A 17,449-nucleotide genomic window follows, 5' to 3' on the forward strand; every position below is an offset into this window, starting at 1 on the left:
CACCTCTGCTCCCACCATGGGGTTGGTTTGTGTTGGGCTGGCTGCCCCAGCCCCAGCCCCAGCCCAGGGCACGGTGGGTGCTGGGGGCTGTTGGCAGAGCCAGGAGCCCACTCCCATTTCGTACCCACCCCAGCCCATCCTCCCAGCCCTGCCAAAAGCAGCTGGGCAGCCACTGAACAATGAGCTGCATCTGCACCAGCAAAAGGGGAGCCTTTGGTTCCCAGCCAGGCTGGGCCATGCCCAAATCTGGCAGAATTTCCCCAGGTGGGGACTCATCTGCAAATTCCCTGTGGAGTTTAGCTTTGAAGAAGGTGCCAGAATCAAAGTCCATCACCTTCAGCCTCCAGTGGCCAGGCTGAGGAAGAGCTTCTCATCCTTGGTGTCATCCTCACTCTCTCCAGCAGCAGCAGCAGCAGCAGCAGCAGCAGCAGCAGCAGCAGCAGCAGCAGCAGCAGCAGCAGCAGCAGCAGCAGCAGCAGCAGCAGCAGCAGCATCCCCACCCGGTACAGCTTCTCCAGGGGCTCCTTCTCCTTCCCTGGGGGGACACCAGGCTCTCAGGGCTCTGCCCAGGGCCCCAGCTGTCAGGGAACAGCAAACCAGCTGGGATGGCGGCCACCAGTGCTGGGCAGAGCAGCTCAGCTCCAGCACAAGGGCTGCGTGTTCCCATCCCATGACCCCGGTGCAGTGACACAGGCAGCACAAAAAGCTCTGGGTTCCTTTGCTTCTCATTGCCAAGGCATGTGTGGAGCTGGAAATTACCAGGGCCCTGGATACTCCAGGGACCTGGAGAACCATTCCCAGCAATTGGGAAAATCCTAGGTGCTCCATCCACTCATAGATGAGGTCTCCGAAATTGCCCCAAAATTGGGTCCAGCTTTTAGAGGCCAAAAAGAGCAAGTCCAAGTGTCTTGATGATATTTTTAGCCCAGAAAGCCCTGCAGCTGATGGCACACTTCACAATCAGCAGGGGACACAGCTAGGCCAAAGCCCAGACCTCTGCTGGGAGCCTTTCTCCTCAAATACCCTTCAGGCAAACGTCCATGCAAGTCACTTGGGAAAGTTTCTTCCAATGATCCGTTTCTGGCACATAACTGCACAGGGTTATGGGAAAGATTCTAAAGCAGCTGCTCTGGAGTCAAAGAGCCAGCACTAAGAGTAGTCCTTGTCATCTCTTTGTAGCTAAATCCTACTTTGGGGGAGTCGAAGGACTTTGGAATGAGCTAGAAAGCGGACCTCTGAGTTTTTTAGATGATGCCATTGATTTTTCTTCTCTTCTACATAGACAGGAAGGGTGAGTTTGGTTCACATCTCCACCGCATGGCTCACAAGGCCACAAGACTTGTAGTTAAAAGAGCTTTGAAGGATTTCTTGGCCAAGAAGACACGGCCAACAAGGATACTTGTGTTTTGGAGCCTACCCTTCAATATTTCATCTTATGGACTCATGCTACAGTGTAAGCTTCCTTAGCCAATCATGTTATGACACACAAACTCACAGCACTGCATCCTAAACTTCTTGTTTACAATTGTAACTACTTTTAGTTTTTCTAGATCTTGGACTCTAAAACTCTAAACTTTCTTCCCCGTGTCTCTGCTATAATAAACTAGAAATCCTCGTTCTCGCTTCTAGCACCTAAGTTTGGAAGCCCTTTCCAAGGTCTCAGATCAAATCCTGTGTTTAATTCTAAGCTTTGCTGACAAGACCAAAGGTCTGAGATTTCCCCGCATTTGGGTTTCCAACAACACTGATGCTGTTAGTTCCAGAGTGCCCAGGATCCCTCTTGCAAGTCAACTCTGGCAGGAACAAGGCGGCTGCCAGGGGGCTGCTTATGGCCTCTGACAGCCCATTGCTCAGGGCTTGCCAGCGCCCCAGCCCCTCAGGGGCTGCCCCAGCCCGGCCAAGCTGCCCGGCAGCAGCGCCGCAGCCCCACAGCAGCTCCAGAGCAGCCCCATCCAGAGGCACCTGGGAGCCCTCAGCAAGGCAGCCAGCGGCGCATGGGCAGGAGGATACAGAGGGTGGTTCCTGCCTGGCACAGGGCTTGTGGCCATCTCCAGGCACCGCTCTGGCAGGGATCCCCGCAGCCCCGGGCCCTGTCCAGCCGCTCTGTCACCAGCACAAAGGCTTCAGCAGAACCACCAAAGGCCAAGGGGCTTCTGGCCATTTCCCCTTGCCCGCTGCACGCCTGGGCAGCTGGCTGAGCACAAGCACCTTTTCCCCTCCTCCCCCATGCCCTGCGGACCCTAGGCAGTAAAGAAATCTCCTTAGAGTCTGTATATTATAAGACATTTTTCTTATTTATCTCTATTATAACACATTCTATATTTATCTATACAAAGGATAAAAAATGCAAGGGAAGGAAAAAAAAAATCTTAAAGCAAAGGAAAATCCCTGCTGGCTCAGGTTGCCCCAGCAAAGAGAGCTTCCCGGATCAGCCCTCTACAGAGTTCCAGCAGTGCAGCCAGCTGAGCCGCGACAGACAAGGCCGAGTCATTGTTACGAATAGGAAGCTTGACTCGGCCAATATTCAAGCAGCAATCAATTTATTATTTAATATGGTAAAGTGTGAGTAATACAGCGTTGGGTACAGTGGGAGATGTTTTCCCTCCAACTGCACACTGATAATTGAGGGTTACAGGTATTTATAGGGGTACTCATCAGTTTTTTTCAGCAGTTTCTATTTCCAATCTTTTACTCAGCAGCAATTCTTATTCCAAATTATTACATCACAATTCTATACACTACTGTGATTTAAATTTCTCAGGATGTATCTCAAAGGAGTATCCCCAGATGGTGACGGTCCAGTTTCTGAAAGAAGAAAGACGAATCCCATCTGGTGGGGTCCGGATCCCCAGATGTGGGTCCACTTTTTAATTGCAGAGACCATAAATCTCATTACAGTGATGTCCAGCTTCCCTTTGGTCGAAACCATAAACCCTTGAGGTGATGTTCACCTTCCTTTCTCAAGCTGTTTTTCTCTGCTTCAATAAGGTGTGAGATAAGCATATTTCCTTTATATATATTCCAAAGCTACAGTTTCAAGGATACAAGTAATATTCTAAAATTATACTTCAAAAGGTTATTATTGCAGAGCTTTTTATGGATTAAATGCAAGCAAAAAGCAACATCTTTAACACCTTAATTCCAAAACACCTAAATCAACTAGGGTTAATTGCAAACAAAAGATAGGTTCAAAGGCCTTTTTCCATGCTTTATTTTCCTCAGTTATTATTAGAATTCACAGCTCTCCCATTGTCGAGGTCCACACATTTTGCATTCACAAATACACTCATCGCCTGTTTGTATCTGACACGAAACACAGCTTTGCATCTCACAAACAAGAAAATGCACTCCTTGCTCTTCTGACACAGCTCTCTCTGTTCATGATGTGGGACAGTGAGTGCCAATGTGCAGGAGCTGATGGAAGGGACAGGGACAAGGATGTAGCAGGCACAGTGCCAAGCTGAGAGAGGGATGATCTCTGGCAGTGGCACTGAAGGAGAACAGTTTGCAGGCAGGACAGAAAATGGCTCTTTGTTTCACCTCTTCTTTCAGTGCTGCTAAGAATGTAGCCTGGAGCAAGCTGGGAACACCAGAGCCTGGAGCCCTTTCCAGGCAGGGCTGCATCAGACACAAACCAGCCGGGGACTGAGGAGCCCCTGGGGTGGCAGTGAGCAACCTCGGGCTCTGCTCACTGCTGGTGGCATTTTCTATTGACCCATCTCCAAGGACTTCTGTTGTGCTCTGTATTTCTAAGGGTTTTTCCCCTTGGTTTTTTTTTTTTGTTGTCTCCTGCACATTTTTTTTCTCCAAATTCTCCTACCCTGTCAGCAGCAGCCCCTGTCCAGAACTGGCTCTAAAATATCAGCACAGTAGCTAGGAACAACAATGGGTGGAATCCTGTGGCTCAGGAATTCCTATGCCAGAGCCCTGCCTGTGCTGTGCCTTATGTCAGGACCTCCTTCTCTGTGCAAAAACTAGGGATTAGTGGAAGTTTTTTTTGCCAAAGAGCTCCTGAGAAGCAAATGTTGTGCTAGGTTTCTCAGGAGTGTATCTGTTAAGTTCATTGCTGGCAAAGAGAAAGTAAGGCCAGGGTAGCAGAGCAGCTGGGAGCTGGTCACTCCCTGCAAAGGGCTGGTGTAGGATGTGGGAACACCATGTTCCAGGAGGGGCGAGCAGGGTCAATGTGCTCAAGGTGCTGCCAATGAGGTTTGGGTTCACTTAGAGAGTAGTCAGGAGCGGTGAGCACTGCAAGATCCAGCTGCAGTCCCCATCCATGTCCCTTTCAGTGCTGGCTTTAGGGTGTCTGCAGCCTGGATCCAGAGCGCCCTGGGGGGCTCCTGAGGCTGCCTTTGCACTCAGGGTGAGGATGCCCAGGAGCCCCTGAGGCCGCAGTGGGGACCAGGGCTGGGGCTTGTGGCCTGGCAGGTGTGGCTCTGGGGGCTGTGACATGCCAGGGCATGGGTCACTGTCACTGCCCTCCGCAGCCCTGGCTAGCTCTGTGATGCTCCAGGGACAATGGCAAGAGTGGGGAACTGGCTAGGTTACAGTTTTGCCTGAGCCAGAACCTCTAGGCCAAATGCCCAGCAGTAGAGACCCCTGGAGGACCGGGTGAAGGAAGCAGAGGAGGCTCTTCTGCGGCGTAAAGTGCAGCAAATTCATCAGGAGAGGAAGGGGGAAGGTTCTGCAAGTGAGAATTCCCAAAGGGAACAGATGTTGAAAGAACCCCCAACAGCCCTGTGCATGGGTTTCTAAAATCTTTCAAAACACGGGGTGGACACCATATAGTAACCAATAAGCGACTCTCGGGGTGTGGTTTTGAGGGCTACAACAAATCAGAACAAGGGGAAGAGAGAGCGTTGGGATAGGGATTTGATCTTGGGGTGAGAGACAGGGTACTTTCTGGAACAAAGAGTAGGGTTTGGGCTGATGGATGGGGCAAAGGGGCCGGGTTGTCTTGACAGACAGGAAAAAATCTGGTGAGGAGGGAGGGGATTTCTTGAGGGACACTTGGGTAGGAGAGCATAACACAGGGGAGAGACTAACTGTAATAACTCAGGGAACACTTGAACATACCGCTATATAACAGAACATTTGGCTCAATAAACTAACTCACTGCAACACAGAAATTCAGGCTTTCGGCAGCTGAGAGGTGGCACTATTAGAACCCGCAGCAGCTGGTGAAAGCCATCTCTGTCCTTCAGGTTCTTGCTGTGTGGGAAGGTGCTGCGAGTTGTGGTGGCTGCACTCCCCCTGTGCTGAGAGGATGATCTGTACCAGGGCAGAGCAGAAAGCTGCCGTGGTGAGCAGAACATGCTCGGAGCATTACAGTTCAGAGAACGGCACTGCCCCTGAAGGGCAAAAAGCTCGAAAGCATTGAATTCTGTGCAGAACTGTTGCACAAATTTTCTCTTCAAAACATGCCCATTTTTGTATACTGTGGATGAATACTCTGGGTTTTATAGAATACATGGGTTTTTTTCTTAAGGTTTTTGGGAGAACTCTCAAGTTTATTTCTCTTTGTATTTTACATTCAGCATGCATACAGGTTTTTTTATTATTATTTTTCTTTAATAAATACTTAGGGAAAAATACTTAAGCATTTTTAATCCCTTGGGATATTGTGATTAATATTCTTAGAAAGAAAACCTTGTTGAACAAGTGTGAAAACACAGAGAGAGGGAAAACAGTATAAAAGTCTTTTAGAACAGGGCGTGTAATAAGCACTGCAGAACTGAGTAATTCCTCCAAGGGCAGAATTAGCAAGATATATCACCAAGAATACCTGCCAAGATACTTCCTTAAATCAAGGGAAATGTGACCTGCAGCCATACAAAGTACAGCCAAAGCAAATGAAAACCTTTGGAAAAGAGGGAATTTTGCAAGTGACATCAGTCTGTCTGGATAACTGAGGGATGCCCATCATTATTGCACTACACTCCTCAATATTTGCAATGCCTTTTCTCCCAATTTCTGTGAAATGAATAAGCTGCAGTTGTTTACCATTACCTTAAGCTCTTAAGGGAATTACCAAGCACTATGTATGTTTTTCTGTAGCTGAGCAGGACTTGAGTTTCCCAAATCTTCTACAAAGCAGAAGGGAATCACACAGTAACTTGTGCTAATGTTAATGAAGGGTTTCATGAAAGCAGGTGAATGAGAGCATTGCGTTGTAAAACTTCCACATGCAGGAAAACAGGGGTCCACTTAGAATAAAACATATAAGGCTAGCATGACATCAGAACAGGATAAAATGAAATTGCTAGACAGGAACTGATGCATCAGAAATTATGTGTATCATTTCTGATACATCTGCATGCATTTGCAAGCTAAAACAGAAAAAGAAGGGCAGAGATAATAAGGAACGAAGATTTGAAAATTGCACTGTGCAGAAGAGACACACAAACCACCAGTGTGAACACAGCCGGGAGATTCAGCTTGGAGATGGATTAAAGTGAAATCCATTCACTGAAGGTCTCTGGTGCACATGAGTGCAAAGACTGAGGAAAAAAAGGAAAAAAGTTCAATTTCTGAATGCTATTTAGATTCCTGGAAGCATTGTCTAGAGATCTAAAAATCTAAAGCCTCAGAGAATCTGAACCTAAACCATCCCCAAATGGATTGATCAGGTATGATGTGCATATCTCTGCTGTTTTCAGAGTCAATGAAATTGACAATGAGTGGCTGGAAATTAGGAATGCCCACCCAGATTTTATCTCCCTTACTTTAAGAACGCCTTAATAAGGCACTTCAGGAACTGAACACTGACATTCTCACCCTGCTCTATTTACTTTACATTTGAATACAGGCTGGTAGAAGCAGAAATCGGGCTTAAATTTCACCCCAAATTACCTGTTGCACTTTCAGGATAGGAGTAGATGTAAAATTCAGCTAATGACTCTCTCCATCCCTGAATATTCCACTAGTGAACTGACATACAGAACATCCTTTTTCTCTTTTGCACCTTCCTAAATGGTGCCCAATGAACAGGACACTTGCAAAAATCTCACAGAAAATCACCAAAATTGTTGAAATTAACACTAAATTCCATGGTAAAAGCTTCTGAGAAAAGGCTGGACAGGATCACTGAACAAACTGAAACTTGGTAGAGAAACACTCATTTCAGCACTGATCAAGGGGAAAGGAAAAGAAATGCTGTAAGAATTCCACTTTGAAGGTAAAGAGAAACACAAGAAGCACAGAAAGAACAAGGCCCTGTCAGGTGACCTGTGCAAGGTAACTTTGTGCCCCAGCACTGTTAGAGGATATTCCCTGTCATTGGTGCAAGCAGCTGGAGACATAAATGCTGATTGATTTGGGGGCCACAGTCTTGATAGGTGCAGAGGTGGTTCAATAACCTGACATGAGGGAGTTCCCTCAGAGCAACTGGGATGCCAGAAAGAAGTGAACAGCTCACCACAGCCCGGCCTGCTCGGCTGCTTTTCCTTCTGACCCTCCTGGGGAGGCTCTGGCATTTCCTCTGCCCTGATGGAAGCGCAGCTGCTGCCAAGGGAGACGTCCCCACACTCACTCAGTGTTCCCTTTGCTTGCCAGATGTCCCATCTGCTGTCCCTGTCCAGGAGAGCTGCTCTGCTCGGGAGGAGGAGCCGAGCGAGAGCCTGGGAACATCGGCGGCTGCAATCCCTCCTGATCTAGCGCTGTTTATGGATGTGTAGTTGGATTTGGATGGTTACAAGTATAGGGATATTTACATACACTGACTGATACTTGTATAGGGATAGTATGTGTGTATACTGTTATATTGATGCGTGTATATTCATCTGTTTACATACTTGTACAGCTCTGTAACTATGCATTTCTATTGCTGGGGATGTATGGATTTTTTGATTGGTCCATTGATATTTGTGTATTTATAGACAGGTTTGTTATGTTGGTATTATATTGTCATGTTATATGTCATGAAATATGTAATGTGTGTTTACATCTATATTGTTATATCTATATATGTATTTACTTCTATTTATTATGTATGGAGTTGTATAGTTCTAAAATTCTATTTATTTAGTTCTGGATCTGAGATTCTTTAGAGAGGGATATTGATGTTTCTGTATTTGTATATGGGCTGTACGGTTGTAGTAATATGTAATAAATTTTTTAAACTTCAATTCAGTAACTTCAATATTTGTGTACAATGAGTTGTTGCAGAGGGTTGCAATGAAGTAATTTTTTTCACTGAAGTTGATATCTGTATATCTGCCAAAGACAGGCAGACATGGTGAGATAAAACCAGCTAGTCTGCTGAAAAGGAGTCCCAATTAATGTTTTCTAACTCCCCCTTTTCATCCTTTCCCCAGCCAAGACAGAGCAATGTCCTTCCACTCTGTCCTCGATGGTGACCCAGGCATGGGATGCAGCGTGGGAACAGAGCCTGTCACTGCTCCCAGTGCCCTGCCCTGCCCTTCCCTGCCTGCCTTGCCCTTCCCTTTCCTGCTGGATCCTGATGCGCTGTGCTGTGCCGAGCCCGGCCAGCGGTCACGCATTTCGGGAATGACCCACCCCTGTGCCGGCTGCCGGCGTAATGAACATACCACTTTGTAACTTTGACTAGTTATAGAGTCTTTGTCCCTGATTTTCAGTTTTAACAATTCAGGGAGCTTTTGTTTTCCCTGACAGAAGTAGAGTTCCTGCCAAGGGAAACACACCCAAAAACCAATAGTGACCCAGCCTTCCCTTTGCTTCCCTTTTCCTTCCCTCACTGCTACACCGCGCTCTCATACCAGGACCTCAGTGCATTTAGAGCTGCCTCCAGGCCTTTCCAGGCTAAGTGCAGGTGCTCAGGATTCTGAGGTTTTCCTAGCTTCTTGGGAGAAGGTGTTTGCTTCATCTGGACTTCTTGGGGTTTCATCGGAGGAGCCAGGCACAGGCAAATTTCATCTTCACTGTGAGCTTTTCATTCTGCTTGTTCCCATGAAACTTAAATGCCAGCTTGAGCTCATTGTTCCTCTGGTTCCCGTAGACCATCACAACCCTTCCATGACCTCTCCAGAGAGGAGCAGCTGCACATCTTCAGAGCAGCAGTTGCCAGCCCGCATCCCATCAGGTAGGGAAAGAGCTTCTACCCTTGCTTTTTAGAGAGTTATTTTAGACAAGAGTTAATACACAGATCAGTGTTCTATTTGTCCTTGATTTTGTACAGTTTAAATAATTTTTCTGCTGACCTATCTCATGACTTCTGCTTAGCTCTAATCACAGTTCTGCTGCCTCTGGGGCCTTCCTTTTGCAGCTTTCCCCAAAACCCTCTAATTTTGTGGATTCCCCCAATTACCCCTCCTGTTCACCTAAAAAGAAACCTTCACAATTATGTAGTTTATTACTTGTGTTTTGTAGCCTTACTATAATATTTCTGCTTATTACCTATTTAAAGCATTTTCTCGCTTGCACTAAGCATTGCTATATTACAACACAGCAATTTTAATGCTGTGGAAGTCCAGTCAGTTCAAAGGGCATAAATTATGCCTGACAATAGTTAGAAGTCATTGTTCAAAAAAGTCTTGTCGATTCACAGGTCTTAATTTGAAACCTTCCTCCATGTCCATACCTTCATCGACCATCTCTGTGAGATTTTGAGAACTCTCTGTGAATCCATTTCCTACCTCTCTCTCTCTTGTGTGATAAAAACTTCTTTGATAGTTTTGTCCATCATTTGTCACACACACCAAAGTATGCAAGGTGTGACTACTAGTATCCCTACCAAAACCCCCGATACATATAGAGACTTATTCTACAAAGTTCTGTTAGCCAAGGTGCAAAGCTCCATTCTTGGAACAGATCATCTAACCATGACCCACCATCTTCTTTAATTGGAGCTGTCAAATCTTTCAGCTTTTGTATGCTTTTGTGGATAGATTCAGAATGACCTGACAAGTTCGTACAACATAGTCCTTCAAATTCCTCACAACCATGCCCATGTTCCAGTAAAAGAAAATCAATTGCTGCTCTTTTGAAGGGTAGCAGGTCTGACACTATTAACATCAGTCAACATATCACTGATTGCAGTGGATGTGGCATTCGTTTGTTTACTCAGCCAACATCCAATCCAATCTTATTGTTTCAATGCCACTGCTGAAGCCAGTTGGGGTAAAAACAAACCTGCTGAAACTCTTTTTGCAGCCCACCAAGGCATGAAATCACTCTTATGGTTTTCATTATAATGACGAGCAGATCTTGTTCCCCTTAGTTTCTTCTTAATGACTGCCTTGGCACTAGGTGCTATCACAGTGAGTATTCCAATGCTACATGGGCCACCCTCAAGGTGTGATGATGGATTGCCTTGCCAAGCCCAATCTCCACAAATGAACAATATCCCTTGGGCAATTGTGGTGGATATTGGTCAGCCTCAGAAAGCACATCCCAACTTTTTGAAAAATTACACCAAAAACCTAAGTTTCTGTGTGCAAAATTATGGGGAGTAACATTGTACTTTGGAGGATCACGTTCTCGCTAATCATTAGCTGTAAATGTAAGGCAAAAATCTATTGTTAAAGAAGCAAGGATTTTTAATTCTTGGGGTTCAGGAACTGCTTTGGAAAGTTCTTTGGCCCAAACGTTCCAATTCAATACAGGACTGGTCCCATTGTCAATTTCACCAGGCTCACCGTTGGATTGCTTTTAGATCAATGGCAAATTTTTACAGGCACACCAACCAGACAGGTTGAGAAAGGCTTTTCTGGTTCCGAATGAGACAAACATATGGTATCCCAGCCTGCTGCCTTAGCTAAGGTCAACCAGACATTTGGTTTTGGTGGTTCAACAGGCAAATCTGCACGACAAGAAGCAATTAAAACCCACCAACACCAGCATATAATTTGATTTTGCTCTATCTTTTTCATGACATAGTTTTTGGCAAAATCCTCACATATATATATCAATTTTAAAACTTTGCTTTTAAACTAAAGATAAGATTTCACCTTTCAGATACAATAGATGGGATCTAAGCTGTAACAAAAGAAAAACAGCCCTGCAGGGCTCCGTCCCATCCCATCGTGTCCCATCCATCCTGACAGTCTCACAGGGCTGCTGTCCCATCAACATCTGCTCTGCTCCAGTGTAAAACAGGACCCAGCATGGTGCCGGGACCATCAGAGAGCTGAGGTGTGTGCTGGAATTCAATGCCCTCCCTATCCCACAGCAGCCCTGTATTTCCCTCCTGCAGCCTTGGTCTCCAGCACAGCCATGGAGGCTCTTTGGGCTCTGGAGTGTTCCTGCAGCCCCCAAGGGCAGCTGAGCTCTGCCTTTGGCACAGTCAGGCCTGGCCAGCGCAGGCCATGCTCAGCAATTCCCTGTGTGTGCCTGGCCTTGCTGTCAGCCCCGGCAGCGGCTGCGTGGCCCCTTTGTGGCCCTGTGCTGGCCCAGCCATGGTGGCCCAGCCCCTGTGCAGGCCCAGCCCAGGCCAGGAGCATTGCAGCTGGGAACAGCCCCTGTGCCGTGGTGGCCACAGCAGCCTTGGGGCTCTGTGCCCCATGGCCTCCCTGCTGGGCAGCCTCTGCCAGCTCCTGCAGAGCCCCTGGCCCCTCTGGGGCTGCACAGACAGCCCTGCTCTGGGTTCTGCCAGCCTCTGGGCCAGCTGAGAGGCAGCCAGGGCCGGCCATGGCCAAGAAGAGGCCCTGAACCCGGCAGGAGGATGGAGCTGGGCCACAGCCAAACTCAGCCCAGGCCAAAGCTGGCTCAGCAGCCAGGGCTGCCAATGCATGGGCACAGAGGCTGGCACTGACAAATGTCCTGGGGCCCCTCCCTGCTCTGTCCATGCCACCAAGGGCACAGAGCAGCCTCCTCTCTGGGCCACTTGCCTGTTTGCAATGCCTTGCACAGGTGCTGGCCCTGCCCCACAAGGCCTGGCCTGAGTCCTGCCCCTGCACGCTCAGCCAGGCTGAGATGGACACTGATGGTTTCTGGGCCAGGCTCTCTGAGCCCAGCCCAGCTCCCTGCAAGCTCTGCCAGCTGCCCTGAGCTCTGGGCAGCACCAAGGGCCTCTCCCCAGCCCAGCCCTGCCGGCTCTGGCCCCACAGCTCTGCTCAGGCCAGGCTGCTCTGGGCACTGCCCCACGGCCTCAGCCCCTGGCAAGGGCACAGCAGCAGCTGCAGCTGCCACAGGACTCAGCCTCAGCCATGGGTGAAGGTGCTTGGCCAAGGCCAAAGGAGGCTCCCTGGCTGCCCTGCTCCCCTCGGGCTGAGGTGCTGAGAGCTCTGCAGCCCCTGCTGTCATCCCATCTGCCCAGGGCAGCACAAGAGCCCTGGCCCTGGGGCCCTCAAGAGCTGCTCCTGCCGCAGGCCCAGGGCCCATGCCAAAGCTGGGGCAGCCACAAAGCTGTGCCCATTTCTTTCCATTGCTGCTCTGATGGGGATGGATTCTCAGCCACTTGGAGGTTGCTGATGAATTTTAATCCTCCAGAGGTCTCTTCTTTCTTGAGTTCTTCAGTTCATGAATTCAGAGAGAAAAGCTCATAAACATTTGTTCAAAGCACTCAAACAAGAAAAGGCTCTGGCAATTATGTAAATTTTCAATTCTTCTGTGGTTAATTGATTATTTTAGAAATGTATTCAAAATTAATGCACTGTACTGAAAACAAAGAAAACCAGAGAGAACTGTTTGATCCAGTTTTTTTTTCCTGTTTATAGTTTGATATCAACAATGTCCAATATATATTAACACCCAGCACCTTCTAATTCAGTCTCAATAGATATGAAAATCAAGTCTCTTTAAGGCTGACAATCAATAGTACTTTGTCCCCACCACCCCCTGACCATTTTCCTCATCCAACCCCTTGGACTCCTATGCATCAGGAACAAGGGAGTTGCTGTCCCTGGAAGTCTTTAAGCAAAGGCTGGATGTGGCACGCTGTGCCATGGTCTGGGTGAAAAAGTGGTGTTGGGTCCTAGGTTGGATTTGATGCTCTCCAAGGTCTTTTCCAGCCTGGTTGATTCTCTGATGATTGTGACACGGCAGGACCCTGGGGATGCAAGGGGCCATTGTGACACTGCGGGGCCTGGTGGCACTAAGGGAACAATGGTGATACTGTGTACGGCATGGCAGCACAGAGCCATGGGGCCATTGTGACACTGTGGGGCTGAATGGAAGCAAGGAGTCCATGGTGACAGTCTGGGTCCTCCTGGAACCACAGAGGCCACTGTGACACTGCGGGGCCTTGTGGAACCAAGGGGCCATTGTGCCACTGTGGAACCAAGGAGACCCTGGGAGAGCATGGGGACAATGGAATCAAGTGGGCATTGCAGCATTGCAAGGACTCTGGGAACTGAGGGAACAATTGTGACACTGTGGTGCCCCGTGGAACGAAAGCGTCCTTGGTGATACTGCAGGATCTTGTGTCGCCAGGGCTCCATTGTGACACTGCAGCATCAAGGAATTCATTGTGGAAATCTGAGGCCTCATGGAACCAAGAGGCCACCGTGACCCTGCAGGGCCTTGTGGAACCATGCAGAGCTTTGTGACAGAGCAGGACCTGGTGTCATGATGGGGCCATTGTGACACTACAGGGCCCCATGGAACCAAGGGGCCAGTGCAGCTCCTCAGGGACTCCTGGAATGAAGGAAACATGTTTGACACCGTGGTGACCCTTGGGACCAAGAGGCCATTGTGACACTATGGAACCAAGGAGAGAATTGCTGCACTGCCAGACCTCATGGAACCAAGGATCCATTGTGACACTACAGGGCCTTGGGGGACATGGTGAGATTGTGACACCAAGGGGTCCCATGGAACCAAAGGGACATTGTGACACTGGGAGGCCTCATGGAATCATGGACACCATTGGGACACTCTCGGGCCTCATGGAACTGTGGTGACACCAAGTTGTCTGGGAGTGCTGATCTGCTGGAGGGTAGGAAGGCTCTGCACAGGGCCCTGGACAGGCTGGATCCAGGGCCCAAATCCAACAAGGTGAGGTTTAAGAAGTCCAAGTCCTGCACTTTGGCCACAACAACCCCTGCAGTGCTGCAGGCTGGGGACCGAGTGGCTGGAGAGCAGACAGGCAGAAAAGGGACCTGCAGGGAGTGATGGACAGAAGGCTGGACATGTGGCAGCAGTGTGCCCAGGTGGGCAAGAAGGCCAATGGCTCCTGGCCTTGCTCAGGAATGGTGTGGACAGCAGGAGCAGGGCAGTGATTCTTCCCCTGTGCTCAGCGCTGGTTGAGCAGCTCCTTAAATGCTGTGTCCAGTTCTGGGCTCCCCAATTTGGGATAGACATGGAGGGGCTGGAGCATTTCCAGAGAAGGCCAACAAGGTTGGGGAGGGGTCTGGAACACAAGAGCTTTGAGGAGTGACTAAGGGAGCTGGGGTTGTCATGGAGAAGAGGAGGTTCAGGAGAGACAAAGCAGTGTCAAGGCACGGGTTGGACTTGATGATCTCCAAGGTCTTTTCCCACCTTGCTGACTCTGGGATTCTCTGAAACCACCCTTGGAGCAGTTTCAGGATGAGCCCTGGGCCTCCCCTTGAGAAGCTCCAGCAGCCCAGGTCCCTCAGCTTCTCCTGCCAGCCCCAAAGCCCATCCTGTCTGTCCTGCAGAGCCTCTGCAGCTCCACCTCACTGCCCAGAACAGGGAGCCCCAGAGCCAGGCACAGCAGCCCAGATGTGCCCTCCTGGCCTGGGGTGCCTCTGGCAAGGGAGCAGCACCAGGCACTGCAGGAGCCTGCAGACAATTCCTTCAGCACTTGTAGGAAGATCCTGCTGCCCAAGGGACGTTCCCACGGTGCCAAGTCAGGAACTGCAATGGGGAGTGGGGCCAGAGAGGAAAGGGCAAACGGAGATGGGATGTTTGCAGGGCGGGGAACAGGGCTGGGCAACAAGAAGAAATTTGTGCCAGACAGAGTAAAGAAAGCCAAGATGAAGCCAAGGAAATGCTCAGGGCAGTTTGGGGATGGCTGCTAGGCAGTCCTGGCTCTGAGCAACAGCGTCTGCAGTGGGACAGCAAACTTCCAGTTGATGGGAACAAACTTTCTGGCTGTCTGCAGAGGCCTGGACAAAGCTGAGTGGTTTCCTTGGTGTCCCCCCAGCCCTTGCTGGCCCCAGGGGCTTATTTGTGCTTCTCGAGCATGTCCCCACCCCAACAGCCTGGGGCTGCTCATGGGACTTTTCTGTGCTCAGCATTGGCCTGGGTGTGTTCTTGAGAGAGCCTGGGCAAGGAGCCTGGAGCCCCCAGGGCCTGGCCTGAGGCGTCAGTGCTGCCCCAGCAGTGCCCATGGCCTGTCCCTGCTGCAGCCCTGGCACTGCCGCCCCCAGGACTGTGCCTGGCCCGAGAGCACTCAGGCCCTGCAGCAACACCAGGGCCACCAGGGCAGTGGGGCAGGGCCACGGCAGCAGCACTGGCAACACCAAGTGCTGCTGCTGCTGGGCACAGCTGCTGGGCCAGCACTGATCTGCCCCCAGCTCTCCACACAGACATTGCTGCTGCAGCTCCAGAGAAGGCAACAAGAGGGGGAACTCTGGTTAAAACTTTGCTTGGAGATCCTTTACTTCCTTTAGAGCCACTGAGAGCACAGCTCCTCATTGACACAGTCTGGGGCCACAGCAAAGGTGGAGAGAAATGAAATGAGAAATGGCAAAACCAGTAGCACTTCATTTGGACAATACTAAAAAAAATAAAAAGAATGAGAATAATAAACCAACCACCATACGCAAGAAGAACAATGAAAGATTACATTGATTTCAAGTGATTTGCAGAAATTGGCAAGCAGTTTAATGTTTCTGATATAGTCCAGTCACCAATCTCCACACTGCAGCCTTGAGCTCCTGGTTTCTCAGGCTGTAGATGAGGGGATTCAGGGCTGGAGGCACCACCGAATACAGAACTGACAGGGCCAGATCAAGGGATGGGGAGGAGATGGAGGGGGGCTTCAGGTAGGCAAAAAAGCCAGTGCTGAGAAACAGGGAGACAACAGCCAGGTGAGGGAGGCAGGTGGAAAAGGCTTTGTGCCGTCCCTGCTCAGAGGGGATCCTCAGCACAGCCCTGAAGATCTGCACATAGGAGAAAACAATGAACACAAAGCAGCTTGAGGCTACACAGACACTTAGAGCAAGAAGCCCAAGTTCCCTGAGGTAGGATTTGGAGCAGGAGAGCTTGAGGATCTGGGGGATTTCACAGAAGAACTGGTCCAGGGCATTGCCATGGCACAGAGGCAGGGAAAATGTATTGGCTGTGTGCAGCAGTGAGTAGAGAAAGGCACTGGCCCAGGCAGCTGCTGCCATGTGGGCACAAGCTCTGCTGCCCAGGAGGGTCCCGTAGTGCAGGGGTTTGCTGATGGACACGTAGCGGTCGTAGCACATGATGGTCAGGAGGGAAAGCTCTGCTGAGATAAAGAACATAAAGAAGAAGAGCTGAGCAGCACATCCTGAGTAGGAGATGTTCCTGGTGTCCCAGAGGGAATTGTGCATGGCTTTGGGGACAGTGGTGCAGATGGAGCCCAGGTCACTGAGGGCCAGGTTGAGCAGGAAGAAGAACATGGGTGTGTGCAGGTGATGGCCACAGGCTACGGCGCTGATGATGAGGCCGTTGCCCAGGAGGGCAGCCAGGGAGATGCCCAGCAAGAGGCAGAAGTGCAGGAGCTGCAGCTGCCGCGTGTCTGCCAATGCCAGCAGGAGGAAGTGCCTGATGGAGCTGCTGTTGGACATTTGATTTCTCTGGCCATTGGGAGCTGTTCATGGAGAAAAGTCAGTGACCGGTTGGGAGAAACTTCTTCCAGCAAAATCAAAGCCTATTTCCATAGGCCCTTCTCCTGTAACACTCTCACACCCTTTTCAATTTCCAGCAGATTTTCCTTCAGCTCCAAGTGTGGAGCCCTGGCTGGTGCTGCCTGACTGGGACTTCAGGTTCAGGGCAGCTACACACAGAGGTTTTTATAGTTCAGCCTTGATGTGCAGACATAGCAGGGGCACAGAGATCTGTCCTCGTGTTCCACTTTGAATCTCTGTTAACACAGACAGCCCTGTCAGCATCTGCCCTCCCACTGCCAGAGAACAGGAATGGTATAGTCTGTTTAAATGTACTAGTGTTATTGACAGCTTTTCTTCATCTCCCCTGCTGATTATTTTTGGATGTCAGAAACTCTCTGCATTTCTGCTGCCCTCAGGGAGAACAGTGAGTTCTCTGAGGCAAGGTGGTGAGTGGAGTGGGAGGGAAGGAGGTCTGTCGCCCTGTCCTGTTCCAGGATTCTCTAGGCTATCACCTTTCCCAGACAGAGGATGATCACCCTCCCATGTTTCCCTTAAAAACCATCCTGACATTGCTGACAGCAGATGGATCCCCACAGTCCACCAAATGTCCATCCCCTTCTCAAGGTCTCAGCCCCACATTTGTACCCAGGACGGGGCTCATTTCACCAACCCAACAGCATTTTCTCATCATAGACCTTCTGTGTCTCACTGTGGGGCTTTTAGATAACACAGAGATGCTACAGGACAGGTTTGAACCTGGAGGGAACCTC

The 17,449-nt window shown here is 49.6% G+C and overlaps 1 protein-coding gene across 1 annotated transcript in view; it reads right to left on the bottom strand.

Annotated features, from left to right (window-relative positions):
- The window catches only part of LOC134413925 (olfactory receptor 14J1-like), a gene marked incomplete at its 5' end in the record, with an annotated part of 28,573 nt that extends 12,317 nt beyond the window's left edge, over positions 1 to 16,256 (bottom strand). Inside the window, one exon of the mRNA XM_063147945.1 lies at positions 15,795 to 16,256. Within this exon, the coding sequence (XP_063004015.1) occupies positions 15,795 to 16,256 (462 nt within the window). The remainder of the gene's footprint in view (positions 1 to 15,794) is intronic.
- Positions 16,257 to 17,449: the final 1,193 nt, after the last annotated feature.

Source organism: Melospiza melodia, unplaced genomic scaffold, assembly GCF_035770615.1.
Source record: "Melospiza melodia melodia isolate bMelMel2 unplaced genomic scaffold, bMelMel2.pri scaffold_61, whole genome shotgun sequence".
Taxonomy (NCBI): Eukaryota; Metazoa; Chordata; class Aves; order Passeriformes; family Passerellidae; genus Melospiza; species Melospiza melodia.